This window comes from Aristolochia californica, unplaced genomic scaffold, assembly GCF_029961685.1.
Source record: "Aristolochia californica isolate CCGP_79_NKW_82.1479 unplaced genomic scaffold, dmAriCali1.0.hap1 SCAF_6, whole genome shotgun sequence".
NCBI lineage: Eukaryota > Viridiplantae > Streptophyta > Magnoliopsida > Piperales > Aristolochiaceae > Aristolochia > Aristolochia californica.
In genome coordinates, this window is record NW_027182257.1 from 38,717,701 (window position 1) to 38,742,173 (window position 24,473).

At 36.4% G+C, this 24,473-nt stretch overlaps 2 protein-coding genes across 3 annotated transcripts; one reads left to right on the plus strand and one right to left on the minus strand.

Moving 5' to 3' along the window:
* The first annotated feature begins 1,459 nt into the window (after positions 1 to 1,459).
* Positions 1,460 to 2,452, plus strand: LOC137935097 (embryo-specific protein ATS3A-like). Its single transcript, XM_068779756.1, has 3 exons — positions 1,460 to 1,671; positions 1,800 to 1,907; positions 2,016 to 2,452. The coding sequence occupies exons 1-3, from the start codon at positions 1,549 to 1,551 to the stop codon at positions 2,292 to 2,294; spliced, it is 510 nt and encodes a 169-aa protein (XP_068635857.1). The 5' UTR covers positions 1,460 to 1,548; the 3' UTR covers positions 2,295 to 2,452.
* A 739-nt stretch (positions 2,453 to 3,191) lies between these two features.
* LOC137933947 (calcineurin B-like protein 3) lies at positions 3,192 to 23,865 on the minus strand. Of its 2 annotated transcripts, none has more exons than XM_068778087.1 (9): positions 23,619 to 23,865; positions 21,997 to 22,046; positions 12,658 to 12,740; positions 12,465 to 12,524; positions 11,046 to 11,154; positions 10,665 to 10,717; positions 9,738 to 9,818; positions 9,323 to 9,435; positions 3,192 to 4,237 (listed from the first exon to the last, which is right to left on the minus strand). In XM_068778087.1, the coding sequence occupies exons 1-9, from the start codon at positions 23,621 to 23,623 to the stop codon at positions 4,180 to 4,182; spliced, it is 612 nt and encodes a 203-aa protein (XP_068634188.1). In that variant the 5' UTR covers positions 23,624 to 23,865; the 3' UTR covers positions 3,192 to 4,179. The 2 variants fall into 2 exon arrangements, with proteins under 2 accessions (XP_068634188.1, XP_068634187.1); XM_068778086.1 differs by having other exon boundaries at positions 21,997 to 22,151.
* Between the last annotated feature and the right edge of the window lie 608 nt (positions 23,866 to 24,473).

Sequence of the window (24,473 nt, forward strand, 5' to 3'; positions counted from 1 at the left end):
TATTGAAATTCAATCCTGAACCTCCCCTATCCTTATATTTTTTAAAAATGTATGCATAATTTTATATATAATTTATTCAAAACCACCCCTACGTGCGATATCATAAACAAGGAAAAAAAAAACTCTTTGTCCCTTCCTCATGGCTCTTAAATAAATTGAAAAGATATTTTAGTAGAAATACGTTTCTAGAGACTATTAGTGGTTTTTTCAATAAATGTTGAAAATACATTTTTAATACAAATATAGGACCATTAGTGCCTCATATTTTTTCAAAATATTTTTCTAATTATAAATTCTTTTTAAAAAATCATATAATTTTCCAAGTAAGATTTTCTTGCCAAGATGGGTTAGAAAACCATATAGAAAAATTTTGAATAATTATTTAACAGTTGATGATATAATACTTTGAGTATGAGGCAATTTTCATAGCAATTTTGTGTTTGACATTTTATGTGATTAAAAATCTATCGATAAGTATAATAATATATTAGATTAATTATTAATTTTTATTTATTTCCTTAGAAAAGGCAATAAGAGGTCCATTTAACTTTCCTAAGAAAAATTTAAAATATTTCTTGTAATTTTCTAGTAAGTCTGTAATAGTAATAGGATTTTATTTAAAGGATTTATAGTTTTTATTTGGGTGATTGTAAATTGATAGTAATATTTTATTTAATTTTGTTGTGTTTGATTATTGTATGGAGTTTATTTATAATGTTATGCAGTGTATGAAGTATTTAGATTATTTTATGGAGTGTATAAATAATTTCATGAAGTGTTTATGGAATGTATAGACAATTTTATGGAGTGTTTATGGAGTATTTATGCAGGTATTATGTATATTGATTATGCCCAATTTTAAGTAGAGGTCATGCCGATTTTTATACAAGTATTATATATATAGATTATGCTCAATTTTAAGTAGAGGTTATGCCCAATCTTATACACATATTATATATATAAGTTATGCCCAATTTTGTGTAAAATGTATGCATAATTTTATATATATTTTATTTGATATATATTTTTTGAAAAGTTTTAAATGTATGTTGAGGCTCGAGCTCGGCTCGAACTTGTTGGGCTCAAGCTCGATAACAATTTTAGGCTCGAGACGAGGCTCGGCTCGAAGCTCGGCTCGAAATATTTAAATCAAACTCGACTCGAACATAAGCAGGCTCGACTCGGCTCGGCTCGATGCCACCCCTAACTGCTAAACCATTCAACAAAACGGTGCGAGACACTTTCTAGATCCCTATGGGTCCAGAGGAAAGAAATAAACCAATTTAGGCCAGTAACCATAAGGTACCAAATTCTAGAAAGGTTTTCAGAGTTGGTTTAGAACTAGGCAACCCTCGGACTGCCGTGTTGGCTAGTCATGTGAACGAGAAATCCGCCACGTTTACCCATAATTAAAGCAAAAGCCGCTTGGCAGTGTGGAGCGATGAGCGCTGCTCCTGATCATCGTCACAGACGTTCGTCCACACTCGGGGACGAAGAGCAAGTGACGGTAAGAGAGAGTCGATCAGTTTTCCTCTGGTCGGTGGTAAAATGGCGCAAAGCGTTCTTCTGTTGCTCTATGGTACGCTTCTTAGCTTTCTCATCTTCTCGCAAGCAGATCGTTCCGATCCACAACCTCGAGCGCTTCCATCCCTTGAGATCAAGAAAATCCAGGTAGACTTGGATGTTCCTTCTCTTTCTCCAACAATTACACCTTAGAAAAAATCCACAAATTCTGAATATTTAGAGGAGATATGCTCTTCTTTGTATCTATTGATCATATCGTTTCTCAATTGCTCCAGTATCCATACGGCTGTTCTTACACAGTAATCATAAGAACCAGCTGTTCTTCCCCGATATACACTAGAGATGCAATCAGCATCGCGTTCGGCGACGCCTACGGCAATCAGGTATTCCTCTCCGCCTCTCTTAGCTCTCGGATATTAATGGCTAGGTTGAAGGGCAGATCAAACATGCTTTTGGTGGAGAATTATTTCATATTAATGGATATGGATTAGGTGTACGCGCCGAAGCTGGAGGATCCATGGTCTCGGACGTTCGAGCGGTGCTCTACCGATACATTTGTTATAAGTGGGCCATGTTGCTATCAGATTTGCTACGTTTATCTGATGAGGAGAGGGTGGGATGGTTGGAGACCGGAAACAGTGAAGATCTACTCGCCCACTGGAAGGCCTGTCACATTTTACTATAACTTGTTCCTTCCTAGTGGAGTTTGGTATGCGGTTAATCTCTGCGGCAGGATTTTCTCGACCAATGATAATAATACCAATATATAGTCATGTTAGAAGAATAAGAGAATCTCATGAACTTGTATTTCTTCTTTTCTTTTACTTTGAAGCACAAATGAAGATTTATTTGGAGTTTGATTGTAAAATGATGTAAGGAGAAATTTGAGAGTTGTTGGATTTTGCAAGATTTCTAACTCTTTTTTTTTGTCAAATATAATTTTAAAATAAATTTCCAGTAACAATAGCATTGAATGTGGTAGGTTTGCAAATAAATGTTCAGTAATTATGTTAAGGTATATTTCGTGGGGTATTTATAACTTTCTCAAGCCAACTACTACATTTTTGTAGGCTAATTGATCAATTAGTTAATCAATCAATGCATTTTTTACATAGTAAATACAAAATTATGTATGATCGATCAATGATAAGTGTTCTTTCAAGAGGAACACTTGATCCTAGCTCTGCAAGTAGAGTAGTTGGGCAAAAGAATGTCTAACCAACACAATTTATAGCTCTACCTATTTCATTTGCCTTAATTTGAAAAATTTTTTATAAATAATTCCTTGCATCTTTTAGAAATATAAATAACTCCCTTAACATATCAAGGGTCAACATATGGTTGCACTCAATCGACTTGGGTTCAATTGGACACTGATTACATTATTTGGTCAATATTTTACATTTATTTCTTATCTCATGCATTCATGATTGATGTTCATTTGAAATTTTCCTTATTCTTATCAAATTTATGACGAAATATAAATGTGACATTATTGTAAGTAAATAACATTTTTATAAATCATCTAACTTTTCTATAGAAGAATAAGTTGAGTTTGGACAAGGTTGGTTGGATTTCAATGGAGCATCCTTTCCCTCTTCCAAATATTGATAATGAGATTAGGTGTTAAGCTTGGAATAAGTTGGATTTGGATGGGACACTATTGATAATGAAACAGAAAAGAGCTGTTTCTCTGTGCATTATTGCTCAGCAAATCAAATTGTCAGTTACACCGTTCAGAACTAACGGAAGAGAAGATTTTAGAGGAAACCTAATTATCTGAAAGCCTAAAAATAGCTACTTTTCCCCTCTTTCTTCTCCTCCACACACAATCAAATTCAAGAGAAAGACTGTTCTGTGACTAACTTCCAGGACCAGCTCACCGCCTATTAAGATTTAAGTCCTCCCTCTCTACGATCGCGAAGAACAGAAGTGAGTGCTCTCCCTCTCAGGATATCGAGAAAGAGGGAAGAGTGAGACAGATATAGACCCGCTTGCTAGGACAAAGAAGATTCAAATTACAAAATCGAAGAAGAAAATTCGAAGCAAAGAGAGACTTACGAAAATGGAGGGGAGGAGCCTGATAGTGGCAATGCTGTGCGTGGTGTTGCTGGCGAGCCCCGTCAAGGAGACGGATGCCTTTAGGCCTTTCAAGGATTGCTTCTACGCGTGCCAGGACGGATGTGAAAAAAATGGCATCTCCGGCTGTTCAATCGTCTGCGCCCCCCGCCTCTTTTCCTGCGATGCGGAAATTTCCGTCGCCGAGAAGGACAAGTGGGCAGACGGCAAGCATCGACAATGAGTGGGAGGCCGACCGATCCGAAATGAGGGGGAGAACCATCAATAGGTGGCTCCGCTTATAAATTGTAAAAGTATGCTGCTAGTGTTTATTTTTCGTGTGTTATTGGATGCAATTGATTCACATGTGATTTGGTAATCCAATATACAATAATAACAAACACCCCAAAACAGAATCTCTCAATAGAGTCTCAAGGTTCCATACAATGGAATCTAGGAACCCCCAAATGTATTCTTTTGCTATCATAATCTCAAACCTCATGAAGCAACCTTCTTCAGAGCTCCAGAGATTGACAGAATCCACATAATAAAAACCACCAATAAAACCCAACCGCCTGCTAGATTGAGATCAAAACCTCAGGTGTCATCTACTTGAGAGTGAAAAACAAAGCTCGGAAATGTTGTAGTGATATCCCTGCGCAAAGATAAAGCCAGGTCAACATAAAACACACATTATATAACAAATTGACTGAACATTGGAAAGTTACCGAGAAAACCACATTTTCCTCAAGGAAGCACCAGAAGAGTAAAAACGGCACAGCTATTTTCCAAATGGTTAAAAGTGACAGAAGGCATTCGTGATAAAGCCGGATAATTAAGGCTTTGTCAACATTTCTCAGAGTTGTTGGGGCATGCCTGACATCTCCTACCAAATGCAGATCAAGCTAGCTACATAAGGGAAAAATCTATAGCTCAAACTTAGATCACCTCGATCATAAATGGACCACAAGAAATCTATGGGCAAAGTGGATTTCTTTTCACTAGCTATCATTGTGAGCAAATCACTCACATTGTCTTAGAACAGGTTAAAACATCTTTCAAGTTGCTTGGTAGCCAGAATAATGCTTGTTAAAGTTGCATCCAGGTCTATCTCAAAATGAACAGTAGTTATGAGGTTTTTTTTTTTTTCCGATTAATTAGTGTATTTCCTGACAATAACCTGTATGTGGTTATTTCCTCCCCTCTCAATCTAGGCCTTAGAAACAAATACCAAGCCAGAAATATGAAAAATGTTTGGAGTAGTAAATCAAGGGTGTTTTGGTCACTTTGCTTGTGGGTAGTTAGGTCATTGAGTTCCCTCTCTTATAAGTGTTAGGCTTACATTTCCAGGCTTTATGTTATGCTGCTTAACCATGACATATACAAAGTAAATAAGAGAGAGTGGTACTGGTATATTAGTCCTTTTATATAAAAATAAATTAAGTGCATAAAAGCAGGTAACAGGGGCCAAGTTTTGCCCTGACGTCTACCACATCTTTCTGTGGCAGCATCAGCTCTTGCTTTTCTCCCTTAAAATTTCTTCTAAACTCTAGCCACTACTTGACATGGTATTAAGCAGACTACAAGGCCCTGGTAGGATCTTTAGAACTTCCTTCCTCAATACTCTCTTATATGGGAGCACTTTTTAGGGAAAATCAGATGTAACATGCTGAGAGGCCCAAGGGATTTCTGTTCTGTCTTTTGTACACCTCAACCAATTGGTTGCTGGTGTTAGTGGGTAGACCTGCTTGAGTGCCCCTGACAGTTCTCTCTGTGTTTAAAGCTTCCAGCCTTGTATTCTTGATGTGCACAGACCTGGAAAGTGCTGTTTCTGTCTGGACTCTTTTATGGAAGTGATTTCTTAGTGCCAAAGAGTCGTTTTTTCTTCTGGATTGGGTCTGTCGTGTTTATGCCTTAATATTCTCCATTTCTGTGTTTTATTTTGGCTATTCATACTTGAGATGTGTTGTTGATCGTGTCTGCCCAAAGTTTTAGAGGGTCAGAAGTTTTGTGATCTTTGTGTTGATTTCTTGTGGCTGAAATTGAATTCTGCAGTTGAGATTGTTTGGTCTGTGGTATCTCAAGAGTATAAATCTGCCAGTATTTCGAATTTGATTGACGGAAGGTGTTGACTTCTGAGCCTAGTGAAGAGAAGCCATATTCTGATGAGAAAATTAATGCTAATATTTAGCTTACTACCATTAAATTGGAAACCACCAACTACCTTCTATGGGCTAGAGTTGTAAAAATTTTCTTTCGAGTTCATGAAAAGGAGATCTGCATTAGAGATTCTCCTTTGTCTCTTGCTACTGCACAATGGGTCAAGGAGAATGCACTGATTATTATTGAATTGAACCCGGTTTCAAACTAAAATGACTAGCCACTAGGAAACTTATTGCTCTATTTTATAACTCATTTTCTTCCAATTTCTCAATATGGGACTTTCTCCCACTCAACACTTCCCCTCGTGTCCAAGCTTACAGGCTTAAGACATGGGCACAACTTCCCACCTCATGGAGCTCACAACACAGATTCCTACCTCATGGAGCTCACAACACAGATTCCTACCACATGGAGCCCCCAACACATAACCTAGAGAGCACAAACTGGGTCTCAGCCCATGCAAACATCCTACTCTGATAACAATGTTATATTGAGCCCAGTTCAATCCCGAGAAAACTACACATTTAGGAAGCCTATTGCTCAATCTTTTTTTTTTTTTTTATTTCTCAATGTGGTACTTTTTTCCACTCATCAATTATGACCTAGTTGCTAAATAGTATGAAGCCTTCTGTGATTAGTCTAGTGTTGTACTATGAAACAAATAAGGAAATTTTAGATGCACTGAAGAAGAGATTTTCCAAAAAATGAAATCTATCTAGGTTGTTCGAATTGTACACCAAATTCTTCTCTATGCAAGAGGAAACAAGTCTATTGCTGAATTTATGGGTCAAATGAATGCTTTAAAGCATGAAACTAGGATTTGCCATCCCTGGGGATGTACATGAGACACCTAGACAGAGGGATTGGGGATGTACATGAGAAACTAGATAGTCGGATTGGGGATGTACATGAGACAGCCAGACAGTGGGATTGGGGATGTACATGAGACAACTGGACAGTGAGACTGGGAATGTACACGAGACAACTAGACAATGGGATTGGGGATGTACATGAGACAACTAGACAGTGGGATTAGGGATGTACATGAGACAACTAAACAGTGGGATTGAGAATGTACACAAGACAACTAGACAATAGGAAGAGTTGCACGTAGCTCAATTTCTTCGTTCTCTTGGGCTAGAGTATGAAATTGTGAGGGCTAAGTTTTTAGATAAATAAAGGTGATTCTTCAGAAGAAGACATCTGCACTAGTATCTGAGAGATAAATAAGCTTGCAATCTCATCAATAACAATATCAGAGAGTAAAACTAAGGCATAAAAAATGAATGTTGTTAAAATATCAGTCTGAGGGTATTTTAGTTATTTCACATATACTGATTGTCTTAGCATGGTTCTTTTAGATAAATAATTTCATTAAGCTCTTATGTTTCAAGTGTCACTCAAATCAGAATTGTATTGTATAAGTTATAAGTGTTTTTGTAACCAAGGGCATTTTTGTCCTTTCCTGTAATTATAACTTTAAGTGATAAATAGAAGGGGGAGCATCCTTTTCTGGCACAAACTCCAATGCAGCCCTTGTTACTTCTTCTCCCTCTCTGTTCTCAGACTTTTTTCCCTCTTTCTCTCTCAAATCTTCTTCTTTATATGGTATCTGAGTAGTGAAGGCAGTCTTGGGCAGATCTTTCTCTAGTTTGTGACCTCTTCTTCTTCATTCAACAACCCTATTGAAGGTTCTTTGAACACTTTTGGACTGGTAGGGTAAGAAATTCATTTTTTATCTTTTTTCTTCCTGCCATGACCAATTGGTTGATGGCTCCTACTGTCATTTGGATGATGATTACTACGTTTTGAAGCCCTTTAGGGGATCCCACTTGAAGCCCTAGCCTAATCAAACAAATAATGGGCCCAAGATGCGAACAACACAAATGAGATATAAACTAAAAGGGTACAAGACTCCGTGTCCAAAGGGATCTTTCTCCACATCTTCTGCCTATGCATTCTAAAACAACCTATTAGATCACCCAAAGCACACTGCGGCCCATGCCTAGGATCTGTTTGCCCCCCTCCTCGTGCTAAGTTTTTCATTTGGTCTGCCTTCAGAAACAAAATCCTAACCTCTAATGTTTTAATTCGTAGGGGCACTTCTATCTTAGACCATCACTGGCCCTTCTGCACAAATACCCAGAAATAGCAACTCACGTCCTTCTTTCTTGTCAGTATGCCTACGAAGTTTAGACATCCCTTTTAAACAAAATTGGCCTCCAATTATGTGCATCGAGAAACCTTGCTGACACCATCCTCTCACTTGTCAATTTGCAACTTCCAAAGCATGGGAAAATGATTTTATCTTGCTGCATTGGACATATTATCTGGGCTCTCTGGAAAGAACGTAACAAAAGGAAATTCAAATTCAAATCTTGTCCTATTGAGGTTTTGACTGTGCAAATATCTAGTTAAGTCTCTGTTTGGCTCTTAAACAGAAAAGAATTCAAAAAATTCAGTGGCACAAAACTTCAGAGGAAACTGGCAATCTATTGCTGAGATGTCCCTACCCTCTCGGCCCCCCTACTATGGCCACATGGACCCCCCCTCCACCTGGATGCATAAAGATCAATTTTGATGGCAGTGCGTTAGGCTGCCTTGGTCCTACAGGTTTCGATGGTGTTATCCATAATGAAAATAGCGAACTCCTCTTCTCTTATGCTGGTCCCCTTGGCAACACAAACGCGACTACTGCAGAACTTTCTGGCCTTCTGCACGGGCTCAAGGTCTTCACCAGCCATCTCTCAGGCCCCCTCTGTATTGAAGGCGATTCAACAGTAGTCATCAATTGGTGTGCAAACCATGGTCAACCTCCTTGGCGACATTGGGATATGTTTAAAGAAATCTATAATTTACTTTCAGGGTTAAATTGTATATGGAAACAAATTCCACGCTTTGCTAATCACTTAGCAGACTCTCAGGCTAAAGCGGGTGTGTCTCTCCAACACTTTGTTGTGGAGTCCGGCCCCCAAAGCTAGGTTGTATTCCTTTCTTCTGTTTATCAATATACACACATTTCAAAAAAAAACAAGGCAAATTCCTGCTCTAATCCAATGTTAAAATCAAGTCCACGTGTATTTTAAAATGACTAGCTGATAACCACATGACTTTTCTTGATATTGCCCCATGTGGAATTACTCTCACTAACACTCCCCTTCACAGATGCGAAGACATAAAATAAGGGGGCACAAACTAAATGGGTACAAACTGGGTCTAGAAGGAAACAACTTGCTCTGATACTATATAAAAGTTGGGTCTAAGTTCATCCTCCCAAAATGACTAGCCAAAGTTATGAGACATTTTCCCAACAAATAGCCACGTGACTTTTCCAAATATTAATCCCTATGGGATTATTCCCAATATACCAAGTTAAAGTTGATTTGAAGTCCATTCAAAAATGATTAGCCAAAATTAAAGCGAATTTGCCAACTAATAACCACATGACTTTTCTAGATATTGATCCATGCAGGATTATCCCACGAACAATTTGCACACCTCAAAACACAGGACAAGAAATTGTCCTACATTTGCATGTTGGATAGAAAATCAACAAGCAAAAGGCCATGAAACTTACTTGAGATATTGGAGGGTCATATTCTTCAAAAGAGAGGGGTGTTGTAACACGAGGCTTCGCCATTCTTCCTTATCAATCTTCCCATCATGTTTGGTATCAGCCTCCTCAAATGTCTGAAAAGGAATACTCAAATCAAACAATAAGATTTTAAAATAAGCAATCAAATGAAACTTATTGGTATTCACAAGGATTAAAAGGGCAAATAGCCATAATACACACTATGGGATGCACTACCAAGAATCATGACATTAAGCATGAAATAAACTTCTTTTGGATAAAACATGAAAAAGTTTGATAACTAAAGTTTGAAAATAATCATCATAATGCACAGATTCTAACACAATAAGAAACAAAACAAAAAACAAAAAAAAAAAAAAACAAAAAAAAAAAAAAACAAAAGTATGTGATACAGCACCTTATCTATGATACTTTCTATGACATCATTAGTAAGGTTCATTCCAGATTCCGCAAGAGTGGCTACGACCATTTGCTTCACCTAAAGATCAGATACCAAACTATTAGCTAGTCCCTACCTAAATGCTTTAACAAGACCAAGATGATAGTAATAAGCCAGCAATAAATGACATCATTGCTCTTGTCATAATCTCCAGTACTGATAGCAAGCGCTGGCTTTGGGGATGTACTGCTTTCAGGACTACGATATTATTAACATTACCCATAAAAGAAGAAAATTCAATGTAGCATACATGCCAAATATGAATCATGGAAATGTTTAAACAAATAGAAGAAAATTTTCAAGGCAAACACAAAATAAACATCATAATTATAAATCAAATGCAAGATTTAAAATTTTAAGCAGTTATAAAATAAAAAAAAACAATCACAACCTTTTGTTTTTGGGCCAAAAGCTTCATTTAGATTACTATACAAGAAGGGATCTAAGAGCTTTTTGGAATAAACCTTCATTAAGAAGTAAAAAATGACAAGAATGGAACAGCACATTCAAAATATAACAATGTCAAAACAGGTTACATGTAATTTGGCAGAACTATAATCCTCCTATCTGAAGGAACCATCTAAATAAACAAAAGCTTGGCAAGGGTTGTTTTATAGGTTAAGAGAATCAGACATGCAAAAGAGATACCTCATATAATGTGACTAACAGATGCTTCGAATTTAGCACATTGGTAACAATTTTTACTCAAACTAAGAATCCTCAAAGGAATCCTCAAAGGCGTATGCACATGCACGCATGAGATAAAGAGAGAGAGAGAGACCATAAACCTGTCTCTTCATGAGCATTTTAGCAGTAAGCTAACAATAAACTTTAATACATATCCTAAAATAAATCATCACATTATGTAAGGTAGCAACATCTTACCTCTTGTCTCTCAATGAACCCTTGTTGCTTGAGATCATATAGTTGAAAAGAAACTGCAAGTCCATAAAAATCAACTAAAAAACCAACGGAACAATTGAGTAGTTGATGACAAGAAAAAAGACAAACTAACAACAATTACCAAGTAAAAGTATGGTCTTCCATTCTTATATTACTTTAAACTCTAACGAGTTTTATTTCAAGTACATTGTTCAAGTGTGAGAACAGTGATTAGCCAGTAGATTCCACCAAAACAGTTTTTTCACAAATGTAGATGACATGCCCCATTGAGGTCAGGCTGTTATAAAGTTATTGAAGATCCCAGGCAATGGATGCACAGAACCTTATCACACCAGAAGCAAGCAAAGATGCACAACAACTTACATTCAATCTTATCATCAATAGGAGCATTGGGATGGAAGACAGACAGGGCACGTGCAAACTCCTCAAAGCCTAATATTCCATTGTGCTTAGTATCAAACAAGTCAAAGACCTGTAAAAATTGAAGTGCAGCAAAACCAAAGAGATATTATTGTACGCTTTGTAAAATGCGAAGTTATGGGAATGTTTCCCTTTTCTTTTTTAATAGACATACAGAAAATTTTAAGGAAAAAAAAGAAGCAGCAGCAGCACAAAAGATTAGATAATTAAAAAAAATAAACATTCCTTTATCAAAAACCACTGGATACTCAAACAAAATTTTAAGTGGAAACTAAATTACTCTTGTTCCAGTTAATCATGTGGCAGGATATTTCTTAAAAACAAAAACAAAAAGTGGAGACAACTAACAAGCAAAAGCCCACTCAAATAGCCATCTTGAAGCACGTTTTATGTGTGACTCACTAAGCTGTACAATTTACTGATAAATAATGTTGGAGATTATAAAGAAAAATTAGGATCACTTACAGAACCTTGTAAACATGCTTTCACCTTTTTCCCCCCAAAACAAGTCCATTTTGTCTATCAAATAGTTATGTAAAATTTAATATAGTGGGACCTCCAAGGTTACTTCTCTAGAGGATAGCTTCCTTACATCACTCACAGGATAACCCAAATAATATATTATCAAAAGGAAAAGGATTACCTTATACAACTTGAAACTACAGCAGCATGCAGAGAATCAGAAAGAAGTTTTTTGTATCATTGCTTATTAGTGGTTCAGCCATACCAAGTGATTTACAAAGATCAAAAGATCGGAAAAATATAATTGAGAGACATGAAGAAATAAATATTGCTCTTCATCAAATTAATTCTTCTTTATAAGTTCCCCCAACTCTCTGAGTACCATTACTTTTCAGTCAATGCCAACGAAAATTTTGCAGGCATCAAGACTAATTAAGTAAACAAAAAGAAATACGTTCCAATGTCTTCAAATGTCCTCTCCTAATCATGACATGCCATCTCCAGTGTCCAATTTTGAAAGTTTAGCTGATTGCCCATCCATTATTCAAGGGCTTACTGATAGCACTGGATAGCATCCTCAAGCCAATATGATTGTTAACAACTATAGATATATGATTTTGCAAGTTTCAGCACAATGTTGCTTCTAAAAGGTGTATTCATTCTAAGAGAAAAACTATGTTGCATGTGAAGAGCCCACTTGAACACTCTGTAGCTACAGGCATCTCCAAAATGAACACAAATTATCACAAGATGGTTAACTTAAAAAAGAATGTCAAAGATGATATAGGTCTACATGCAAGACCTTTTTTTAGCACAATTGTAAAGAGATGAGCCAAATGCCTAGAAACTATATGCAAAATTCAAATAGAAAGTGATAATGTTCAATAACAAAGAGTATACCCGATCAGCAAATAAGCTCTCTTTTTTGTTTGTTTTGAACAGTGCCAATTGGAACTTTTCCTGAAATTACATAGAACTTATGTCAGTATAAATGGAAGTAGAGAATAAGTAGAGGGTTGCATATATATATATATATATACCAATTTGTTTTCATTCTCCACTGAACAATCAAAAGAGCCAAGAGCCAACTGACCTTGTTGATCAGCCCATCATCAATCACAGCACTGCTAATCTTCTTAAAAAGTTCATATAGTGCTTCAATTTCACTAACACTGACTGCAAACAGATAAAGCAGAGTTATAAACACGAGTTGGGTCAGTATTTAACTTTATAAAACAGAGAAACAAAAAACTAACACGTGTATGACAAAAATTTGTGATCAGATTTGATGAGCAATAAATGGTTCATTTTATACTCCTGATGCCACTAAATATGCTTAACAATTGTACTAGAAATGTCATGCCAACTAACCATATATGAATGTTATGCTTTTTCAACAGTTTTCCAAATGTCATGTTCAAGAGAGAGAGAGAGAAAGTTCCCTGATAGAATAAGTAAACAAATTAGAAATTGGAAACCAATATCCATATAATTTGTAATTATTTCTTATAGGGTATAATTTATCTGTTACACCAATATCCATATATATTAGATCAGATGGCTAGTGTTGGAAGTATAATGTAATGTTTCCATTATTTCCCTTTTTACCCTGCTTATGAAGAGTATATTTGTACTTCTATTCGTTGCTCAAAGATTATAAATAAACCATGTTAGAGGGAGTGGGCATTCAAGCCCTAATCCACTCAACAATTCTCACACGTCTTCACTCTTCCTCCCTCGCTTCTCTCACGTGAATTCTCTCTCCCTCTCCAAGTCTTCTTCTTTCTTCTCCTAACAAATATCTAAGGAAAAGCTCTGTCTCAAGGTTTAAGAAGTATTGATTAAAATGTACTGAATCGTAGAATTTGACATGGTATCAGAGAGTAAAGATTCTAGGGCTCATGAGTTACAGCTCGGTGTTGTAATCTGTTGCTACAAATTGCTCTCAAAACTGTTTTTTTCGTTGCTACACAACCCAAATAAGTTTCCTTGGCTTCATTACTCGTCTTCTAGTCTAAAGAGTTCAGTTTATTCTTTTTGAACCCACATTTTACCTCTCAATTCATATTTTTCTCATGAATTGGAAAGTCTAAAAGTTTTATCGGTTTGGTGGAATCATATTCTAAATTTCTGTTTTGCCTTCTACTGCTACTTCTTCATGCAAAAAAGATCGAGTAAAACGACCATAGTGTCTTCCTTGAGCATCTTTTTGTAAGCAGCATCATAAATGTCCACCGTTGGTGCTGGTTTAGTTAAGTGCTCAATCAGATCCCTGGTAATTAGGAATCGCTTGACAAACTGTGACCAAGATAGATAGTTTGACAAACCTTAGAGAGGAATGGTAATAAGTTTCAAACGATCAGATTTTTCAAACATGCTGGCTAGAACTTCTTCAACCATGATTCAGGCAATAGTGGTGGATGACAAACTTCTAAATAACAAGGATTATTGATCAATGCAAACAATGCATTATCGATCAACCAGAGAGCAGCAGGACCTTACTGATGTGATAACATGAAAAAAATGAAAAAATGAAGAAGACAGAAGATAAAGAGAGAAGAGAGAAGAAGAGATAGAAAAGGAGAAAATAAATTGAGAAAAGTCGAGATTAGAGGAATAAGTTGACCCCCCTTTCTCTTTTATTTATGACTCAAGTGACTAGTAGTCCACATCACATAATTACACCTCATAACTCAAAAACACATAATTCTCTAACTACACATCAAATTGACATGTAATTTGGACCATAGACTTCTAACAAATACCTAATCTCATTGACCCCACTATAGACTAATACAGATCATGTAAAATGACCAAAATGCACTTACTTGATATTTAACACCACTCTTCCTTGAGGAACCTTGACCTCAAGATTCGGACACAACTAGTGTTGTTGTTGTCATTTGTTGTCCCATGGGTTTGCATTGTTGAAGACATTTGCATCCAAAGGAGAACTGGATGGTACTCAAGTCATAAGCCACCAAAAGTCATTAGCATTTGCAGCGATGGTGCTATGTTGACCAAAAAGAAATGTCAAAAATCCATGGGGGCTCGCAAAAGTACTCCAGTGTTGCCTTTTGTGGAAGGAAAAAAAATTCAAGAACCAATTATGCATGTTGGCGGTGGGTGGAGCTCAGCCTTTTCCAACTACAAAGCTACTTGTTGCTTGCTACATTGACATGCAGTTAGACCAAGACAAGTGTTCTTTAGCAGGATGCATCCATTGGATTTGCTAGCAGGTGATTCATGAGGTTGAAGGGAAGTCATGGTCACGAACATGGTGGATCTAACCTTTTGGTTGAGAAAGTGGGAAAATGTCTATTGCAATCAATTCGGCAGTGATCTTGCTTGAAATCTCAAGCTTCATCGATTGCTCAAAGCAGATCATGGTTTGGAGTAACCAAGCTCCAAGTTGCAAAAATGCTGTTTAATCAACATGGTCTAACAAAACCAATAAGACGTGAACTCTGAGCAGTGCAATATTAGGAGGTATTATGGGTGCAATGGGGTGGTGCACTATCAAGGCAAGTGCTGGCTGCAGTGGAACTAATAGTGGTGGCAATATTGAGGGTGCTGATGAGGCTGGTGTCAAGGTTGCTAATGAGGCTGGCGTCGAGGCTGCTGATGGGGCTGGGCAAGGGGGCTAATGGGGGTCAGGGAAACAATGGATGGGGGAATAACATATTTTTTTTTAAAAAAATTTAACTTTCACTCCATCAAAGAAGAGTGGAGTGGGTGACTACTGCTGGGGCTGGCATGAGGGCTGATGAGGGTGAGGGAAACAATGGATGGAAGGTATAACAGATTGTTAACGCAGAAAAGTAAATAAATAAATAATCAACTTTTACATCATCGAAGCTTGGTGTAGTTCAAGAAAGACACACGAAAGATTCAAAAAGAAAGAAAAAAAAACTTGCAAAACTCTAGAGACACACCTATTACCGATATGAAACTAGAAAAGATCACCTAGACCTTTTTCTCGCATTGGCAATTTCTCTTCAAAACTAACCTTCATTTCTTCAAACTCCAGCATCTCTTTGAAGAAAAATCAGATTCATAAACAGATTGGTGTTCCAAAAACTAGAATCAAATACCTTTCTTTTGAGGTCTATATTGCAATATAAAAGTCTGGCCTTTGATATTTCCAAGGCAAGAAATTGTGTTTTTCATGCAAGCAGACCTATGTACAAGAGAGTCTTTATTCAAAAAAAAAAAAAAAAAAAAAAAGTAACCTTTGTTGACTCTGTGATGATTTCTCCCTGTAGGAAGATCAGTTTAACAAAAAAAAAATTGAAAATAGAGTTGAAGTGTTTTTATATGTGACTTAATTTGCAATTTAAAGTTTTGTTCTTGATGACAAAATGGTTGGTTGACTGAAGCTTCGTTCTACAACTTACAACTGTCTTTCTACCCAACATTTGTTGTTCCCAATGCCAATTTCACCTTGCAGAAAAACCAGATTGATGAGATGTTTATTGCATTGAAGAGTAAAATCAAAGGGCGTTTCAAAAAGGTATAACTTGTTTTGTTTTTTTAATAGAGAAAACTTTATTTTTTTATTTTTTTGAAAATGATGTATGATGTATAAATAAACAAAGAAAAACAAAAATACAAAATCAAGAGAGCAAACCCCTAACAACAAGGGATTGGAGGGTTACTCCCTGCTTGGTAAGCACATCAGCTGCCGAATTTGCAGGTCTTGGAATGTGAAACCAAATACAAGAAAAGTGTGAGGTAATATCTAAAATCTCCAGGAAGATGTCCCAATGGCGCCACAGGGATAAAGGAGGAGGAGGAAACTTGATTGAAGAACAAAAAGAGCACAATGGGCAACAATCCTGACCAAAAACAATAAACAGGCAATTAAAGCACCAAGAAGCCCAAAACACAAAAGAACATTGAAAAAATGCAAACAAATTGCCCTAATGAGATTTTTAGTTCTTGTTGCGAATGACCATCTTTGCAAGCGATCAGCCTCAGGGTTTGCTTCTCACAAGACATAAGACCAATCAATCTAAAGGCTTTGACAAAGGTCCTCCATTTGAGCAAACTGCTAATTGGATCTCCACGCATAAGTATTGTCCCCTTTAGCCTAAGAGATTACTTTGGAGTCACCTTCAACTATCACTGGCTTTGCAAAATGGGTATGAAACACCTTCAACCCGTTCAATGCAAAATGGTTATGATATAGCTTCAACCCATTCAAAAGGTCATTATAACTCCCTGAAGTCCGACGGCCTCAAGTTACTGAATGAGTTACCATCAAAGTTTATTTTCAATATCCATTAGGGAGAGTGTCCCAAGCAGAAATAACCACGGGCTTAAGGAGAGAAAGAAGCTATATTTCTCTATTTCTCACTAATAGTGGTCATAGGCAACTCATAAAAATCTCACCAGTTTTGACTATTGAAGGATATGATGAACAATCCTCCCAACCCCCCACAGCACCCCAATTAGAGTTTTGATTCTCAGCAAAGGTGCGCTCATTTCTCTCTCGACAAAGGCACCAAGGCACTGCTGCTAGAGTCATTCTCCAGAACAGGATCCCCAACATGGGAAGATTAAGATGGGAATTGTTGGTAATAAATTCAGGAAGAGTTGTTGGTGTACACAGGTGAAATCCAAACCTCCTTAAGAAAGAAGTCTAGACCTCAAATGCAAAGGGACATACCCTCAAGGAGTGTCATCAATAGATTCTGTTTTGATACCACAAGACTTACACAAGTGAGAAGGTCGTGTACTTGTTGTTTGCAGCTGGTCACAGGTAATATAAGAATTCTTCTTTTCAGCAGGCACTGCAGAAAAATATTTACCTTTGGAGGGACAATAAACTCCATGCCACATCTGGCTTAATTGACATGACCTCTGGGTAGGAAACAAGCTGCTTATAGCAAGAAGCAATTGAGTACATATTAGAATGGTCAACTATTCAGATACGCTTGTCCTGGTCATTGGCTCTTGTTATACATCCTACCATCAAGTTGCGGCTACTACTAAAATTTTAAAAGAATACATAAGATATAGGATTAGATGTGGGTCCCAAACAAAATTTTGGGTTGACACTAGTTGGGAAATCAGCCCCTCCTTGGAGTTTCAGTACCTATTCAGATTGGCACTGATCCTTTCAAAATAGTTCAACAGATGTATAATCTAGAGGATGGGGGAAGCTGGAATTTGGTCCTAAAGAGGCCCTACTCAGTTATGAGTATAACTTGTAATACGAAGATAGTATATGAATGGTAAGAGATCAGAGAACAGTCATCTTTGATACCACTTGTGTTGATTTTCACAGAGGAAGCATGAAAAATAGAAGAAAAGAGAGGAGAAGTAACTTGAGAGAGAAAAAGAGAAGACAATGAGAGGCATTTTGGTATTGACTAAGAGAATAATGAGAGAGATCGTGTCTTGCTCTCTTATATCATCTTTTTATAATGGCATACAACTTGAATTCAACTAAAAATAAACTTTCCCAAAGTCCCAATTACACCTAATCAATAAATTCAATCACAATAAGTTGAAACAAGAAAACTAAAATTAAGAGAACAAGAGAAAATTTTCCTCTTTTATTCTAGCTTTTTTCTTTGAGCTTGCTTTCCTTGTGAGACTTGTCTTGCATGAGATTCACCTTAGACTCCATGAAACTTGTGTGAAATGCTTTTTATGAAAGTCATCTTAGGCTCTTTGATATGGCTTCTTCAACACTTGTAACTTCAATTTGCAAAATCTTGGACATGGAAATTGTGTGGCTGAAAAAAAAAATTCTAATCTTTGTGACTTGAAAACGAAATTCTAGTTAAATTTGATTGCCTCAATTCATCTTGTTCTTGTTCACATCTTGCTTGTAATGTTCATCTTATTATCTCCTTTACTTGAATATTTTGATCACTTAAAATTTGATTAAATTTTATTATCACGACACGTGGAATTCTTCATTATCGGTTACCTCTTTCTTGTACTTCTTCCACTTCTCCCTCTCAAGTCGGAGATCTCTTTGTTCTTTGCCAAGAGACCTTAGTTTGCACAAATTAAAGGTGAGAAAAGAAAAACCACCCCCAGTCCAATGACAAAACTCCAACTCCAGTCTGAAATGGCCGCTCAAATTTAAAGGCAGGTCTGGCCCATTTTAGGGCAATGAAAAGAGACTATTCACTTTTTATGCTTTGTAAGGGTAGCTCAAAAATACCACTCAAGTAAGAAAAAAAATTGAATTAAGCTGGATGTTAGGCACACTCCTGCTCTTTACAAGTAGTGGGTCTACAGGCATTGTTTTGAAGTGATTTTTAAAAAAATATTAAAGAAACTACTTTGAGAAATTTAGGTTGTAAACAAAAAGATAGCAACTCTCATATTTAACAAAAAGAGGCGCACAATGTAACTCTTTATACTTCCAAATAAGGAAGAAGATGCTTGTAAACCAATAGATGGATGAAAAATGATCAGGTTTGACTCAAAAAGGAGATAAAAAATAATTCCTCTATAAACATGTATGATTGAGGAAACTTCAAAAAACTCCAATAAGGAAAATTTTGAGATGGAACATAATAATAAAAACTTTCCAAAACCAAAATTCTCATGTAAGGCAATTGTTTTTTTAACACAATTTGACAAATTTGGAAAGAAATTATTCAAGAAATAAATTTTGGAATAAGGGAGATTTAGGACAAATATATTTGGAATTTAGAATGATGGAATAAGACTTTCTAACCTATAAATTTCAAACTAAGTCAAAAAAAAGAAACTGAACTCAAGTAGGAAAATACTTATTTTATGGAAACACATGTAATGTGAGATCAAATAAAAAAAAATTCTTAAGGAAGGAAAGATACTCACGTTGGTAACACTTGACTAGAGTTTGAAAAAAAATACGAAACTTGGTCAAACCAATAATAGCAACTCAAAAAGAGAAAGAAAAAATCGAATTAAAATTCGTATTTTTGCATGCAACAAGCTACCAGTATAACATTTGGTTCTTCTAGTGTTAATCACTCTAGAAACATCGCATTGAGAAAAGGTTTGTTGTGTTAGAAAATAGACTCACAGATCTTTCTTATGAGATATATAGTTCTCTATAGAAATTATCCTTCTTGATGACATAAAACTTCTCAAACTTCACAAAAACCGAAAATTTTTGCTGCTCCTCAAATCCTTCCTACCGCTTGACCTTTGCTGCTTCATATGACAATTTCTCTTTGTAGAAAAATCTAATTAACAAAATTTTTTTGAGTTGGAAACTAGACTCAAAGATTTTTCCAACAATATATAATTTGAAATATGAAAATTGGGTTATGATAATGCAAACTCCAAAGAAAAAAAAGGGCACTAAGTAAGAAGAAAAAGAAAAGGAAAAGAAAAAAGAAAACTTCTCTTTTCTCGTTTTCTTCATCTTTTTTTTCTTCTTCTTCTTCCCCTCCTTCTCCATCTTCTTTTGCTTCTCTTTTTCCATGTCAAGGTCGTGTATGCTCTAATACCATGTTGATTTTCAATGAGGAAGCATGGAACATAAAAAAGAAGAGAAGAGAAGAAACTTGAAAGATAAAGGAGAGCACAAGGAGAGCCACTTCAGTATTGATTAAGACAAGAATAAGAGAGATTGTGTCTTCCTCTCGTACATCATGTCCTTTATAATAGAATACAACTTGAATCTTACTAATAAACTTTCTCAAAGTCATTAGTTACACCCAAGAATATTTGACTAATTCTAATCACAATAAGTTGTAATAAGGAAACTAAAATTAAGAGAATGAGAGGAAATCTTCATATGTTATTCCAGCTTTTTTCTTTGAGCTTGCTTCTCTTGTGAGACTTGTCATGCATGAGATTCGCCTTAGACTCCATGAAGCTTGTGAGATATGCTTTTCATGAGACTCATCTTAGACTCCTTGATATGGCTTCTTCAACAACATGTTACGTCCTCCCAACTTGAGTGAGAAAGATAGAAAGGACATGAGTTTTGGATTATGCTAATAGACAAAGAGATAAGCACATGTTTGGGGTTTTCTAAGTTCCCTTTACACCTCCAATTCATTCTATTTTATAGAGATTACAGCCCTTAAAATCCTACTCAATTAAGGAATATCATCTCTAGCATCCTACTCAAATAAGCAACTTACCCTACTTCTAATCCAGTGCCAATTCTACCATAACCTTGCACTTATTCTCTCTTGAACTAAACTACCTTTGAACTTACTCTTTAACATTCCTTTACCCATTTACACCCGAATTACCCGTTCTACCCGAATATATTCATTACTAAATTACCCTTGGGTATGGCTACTAACACAATGACAATAAAAATGGAGTATTTGCAGGAGAATGTTCTTCAATTTATTTATCTCCAAAAGCACCGAGGACGAGTAGCCAAGGTTGCCAAAGAATTTTACCCAATTCATGTAGTGGCTAAGATATACATTGCTCAAGTAAATCTTTGTGGCTTGCTACGAGGCATAAAAGAACATCAAGTCTACTGAAATAAGATCCCCAAACCTAAAAAAGAGAAAGGGCAATGAAAGAAGCGGAGGTAAACTGGTGATCAACTGTCCCACGTTCATCTCCAAAAAGCTTGCATAGACAATTATTAATCCAAAACCATGCCTCTTGAGCTGGTCAATTGTAAGAACTTTTGCTTCGGAGACATACCAATTGAAGATAATAACTTTAGGGGGAGCTTAAAACGTGTGAAGAGGCTAAGAAGCCAACTCAAGCATCATTAGAAAAGATGAGGCCACCAAAAATTAACCATGAGGATCCCACAACTAGATGAGCTTGTCCTCATTCCTATTCTTAATATAAATATAACCAGAAGCAAATAAGAGAAATCTCCCTTCTAATGTTTAAGTTTCAGCTAATTTTATCAGAAGTAAAACTTCTGGGAACTAATTCAATGCATATGTTGGGATCCCTCACCACTCAAAAAAGATCGAGTAAAGAGAGGGGCACAGGAGAGCTTCTGACCCAGCAACCCTTGCAAGATCTCATATTGGATCCCTTCCAACACAAAATTGAGTGCCAGTAAAAAATTTAACCTTTAAGAGAGCAAACTATTTTCCAAAGAGAAGAAATTTCACAAGAATATAAGTCAGGAGGCCAGTGCATCATGGTTAACACTTAACAAGAAAGACAATGATGGTAATGAATAGAAAACAGTAGCAATGTGCTTAGAGAATCTTTTATTTTTGTTCAAAATGTGAAATTCCAGAATTTCCAATGCAGTTTCCATGTAGGCAAACAAATACAATAAGAATTCCATTTGTTTCTCCACAACTTGAAGTAGCATGAAGAAAAGAAGGGCTCATGTAACAAGCATATAAATTAACAGAGGATATTAAGATTGTGAAGCCTGAAGAACACCTAGGAGCCAGCCTAACCAATCAAAACATCCGAAACTGATGGGTATCTTGATATAGAGATAGGAAGAGAAACCCATTAAACATACAAACTGTTTCCCTGGCTAAAAATTCAGGATCCTCAAGGCCTTTTGGCTGCCTGTATAATTTGAGATCACAACACCCAATCAGGACAGTAAACAGATGCTTGAATCCCTCGAGGCACTGCAACATTATATTTGTCTTGTGTCAAAATAATCCATACCTGCAATCAAAGTGGCAACACAACATAGACCAATTTTTAGAAGAGATACATGTACATACATTAATGTATAAATGACAGAAACCACATTTGGCTATTCAATGCTTCTGGTGACCAAAGCCCAGATGCAAGGGGTTGTCCAAAACGAGCTTAGTAGATTATCCATGTTGACATTAAAGGAGATGTCTCATTACAACTGAGGTTACAAACTGACAAGAAAAACCCAGTCATTGTTCAAGAATTTCAAAACTCCAGGGAAAAGTAAGCAAACCAATTTTTATGTAGCAAAGAGAGTTTCTTGAGAAGCTCCACAGAAGAACAATATACATGAAGTGCAAGAGACAAAAATCTCCACTCAGGTGTGGCTTTGAAACAAATATGAATGTCTGTAAGTTATACAATGTTTTAGGTACTCCATCTAAACTTGTCACCACATCAAACACCTCGAGAACACAAATGCATAAAATCTGGAAGCATTAGAAATGGCCATACTATTTTATTCCAGTCCTGTCCATTCAGTATCCTAGTTCCATAGTTTCTTCAGAAATTGCTCCAAGGATATTATGAACTTCTGTTTTTGCATGTGTGTGTGTATGTGTATGTGTCTGAACCCCATACACCATGGTTAGACTTGGAACCTAAGACCTCATATTAGAAAATTGGATATGGCGCTCAACCAGAGGCCCAATCCTCAAGGAGATTATAATGAATATCCCACCAATCTAACAGCCAAAGAAGCCCTTCCAGAAAATGAATGGTGTGCCTGATGTCCACAGAAACAGTTCAAAATCAGCAGTACAAGGTAATAAGGAGGAAGATGATTAGATTTCCCAACATTACCGAATCCCTTTAGACTACCCAAAAGTATTGTCTCTCCAGTTAATTGGAGAGGCCTACCACCCAGGTTCAGCTACTTCCTTAAACCTCTCAAAGCCTTAGCCAAACGTATCAATTTTTTCAAAGTTTTCTTTTTTCTTTTCTCTTTTTTCAGGGATGAACAGACTACTTTGTTCACGAACGACCACAGAAATCCTCCAGAAAGTTTTTCTTCATAAAATATACAATTACAGTCGCTCTCCCAATGAATCCCAGTTCCAGTCTGTTCACTACACAATTCTTCCTTTCCGCGTCTATTAAGGTTACCAAAAACAATAATGCAAAAGAAAAATTACCTTTGATCTATTATAATCTGAAACCTACCGTCCACAGCATCATCATCCTAATTGAATAGATTACCCTGTAGTGGTCTACATTATTTTTTAACTATGTCATCAGGTTCAGTGATAAGCTTTCAAATGTAATTAGATAAAAGAAATCGAAAAGAAAAAGGAGATTATACATATACTAGATACGAAAGTATATCCTAGCAGAAAATTAAGAAAATGAAGCATGACCATCCCCCATCAAAACGATTCCAAGCCCGCTATTAAAACATTAATTTTGGGGTAAGGAGTTGACCGAACAGCGCACCTCATAATCGCATAGATCTCTTCTCTTCTAAGTTGAACTGATCAGTACCAATCTCCATTGTCAGTCCCGGTCCAAGACATGGACAATTTCTGAATCAAATTATCTACGAAAGTGAAAAACTCGACCTCAGCAAGAATGCTCCTAAAACCTGCTTCTCCACCTTTCGCAGTGGAACCTCAAACACTTCGTTTGGACAGAGGAGAAAGCACTACTGCTTCCAAAAGGATAAAAACTACTTCCAGGGATCGAGAACGCTAGGGTGTTTTTTAAATATCCAAAACACCATCCTCAATAAAACTGTTACATCAAACAGTCCATCGACTAATTTTAGATCAATAAACCTCACCACATAATTAAAAAATTATTTTATTATATAATTAATCTTGTAAATGTTAACTCTGTGATATAATTAATATAAAAATTTCCCCTCTCTCAAATTCTCTATGCATACTAGAAAATCAAGCACCAGATACTCAACTCTAGTGCATCAAAGGCCGTAGACTTGGAAATCTCAAGGAGAATGTTGTCTCTCCAAATTTCAAGGGTGTAAATTTTTCTTTTATTTATGTATTTTTATTATTTATTTTCAAGGCTAATCTAAAGCCAAAAAATCTAGACGGGGAAGCTTGTTAGAGCTAGAATTTAATTGTGTAAGCTCAAAAAGAGATTTTTAATCATATATTTGAGCATATACGTGGTTTAACATAGAGCCAAAATATCTTTTATATATAATTTAAGCTAATAGAGCAATTAGCAAATTCTATGCAGCACCACTCCCGGAACCCCGGACTCGACTCGTCTCTCGTCCCCATCTTTGCTCTCTATCGCCAATGAGGACTCTGCGTCCTTCTATGA

Bases quoted from the DNA above. Each gene is read 5' to 3' on its own strand.
- LOC137933947 (XM_068778086.1), bottom strand. From the start codon at position 22,120: ATGTTGCAGTGCCTCGAGGGATTCAAGCATCTGTTTACTGTCCTGATT. The intron at 10,718-11,045 runs GTAAGTTGTTGT...ATGGACTTGCAG, and splicing joins TATTGATGATAAGATTGAAT to TTTCTTTTCAACTATATGAT. The intron at 4,238-9,322 runs GTAAGTTTCATG...ATCTTTGCGCAG, and splicing joins ATGACCCTCCAATATCTCAA to GGATATCACTACAACATTTC.
- LOC137935097 (XM_068779756.1), top strand. From the start codon at position 1,549: ATGGCGCAAAGCGTTCTTCTGTTGCTCTATGGTACGCTTCTTAGCTTT. The intron at 1,672-1,799 runs GTAGACTTGGAT...CAATTGCTCCAG, and splicing joins TTGAGATCAAGAAAATCCAG to TATCCATACGGCTGTTCTTA. The intron at 1,908-2,015 runs GTATTCCTCTCC...GATATGGATTAG, and splicing joins GCGACGCCTACGGCAATCAG to GTGTACGCGCCGAAGCTGGA.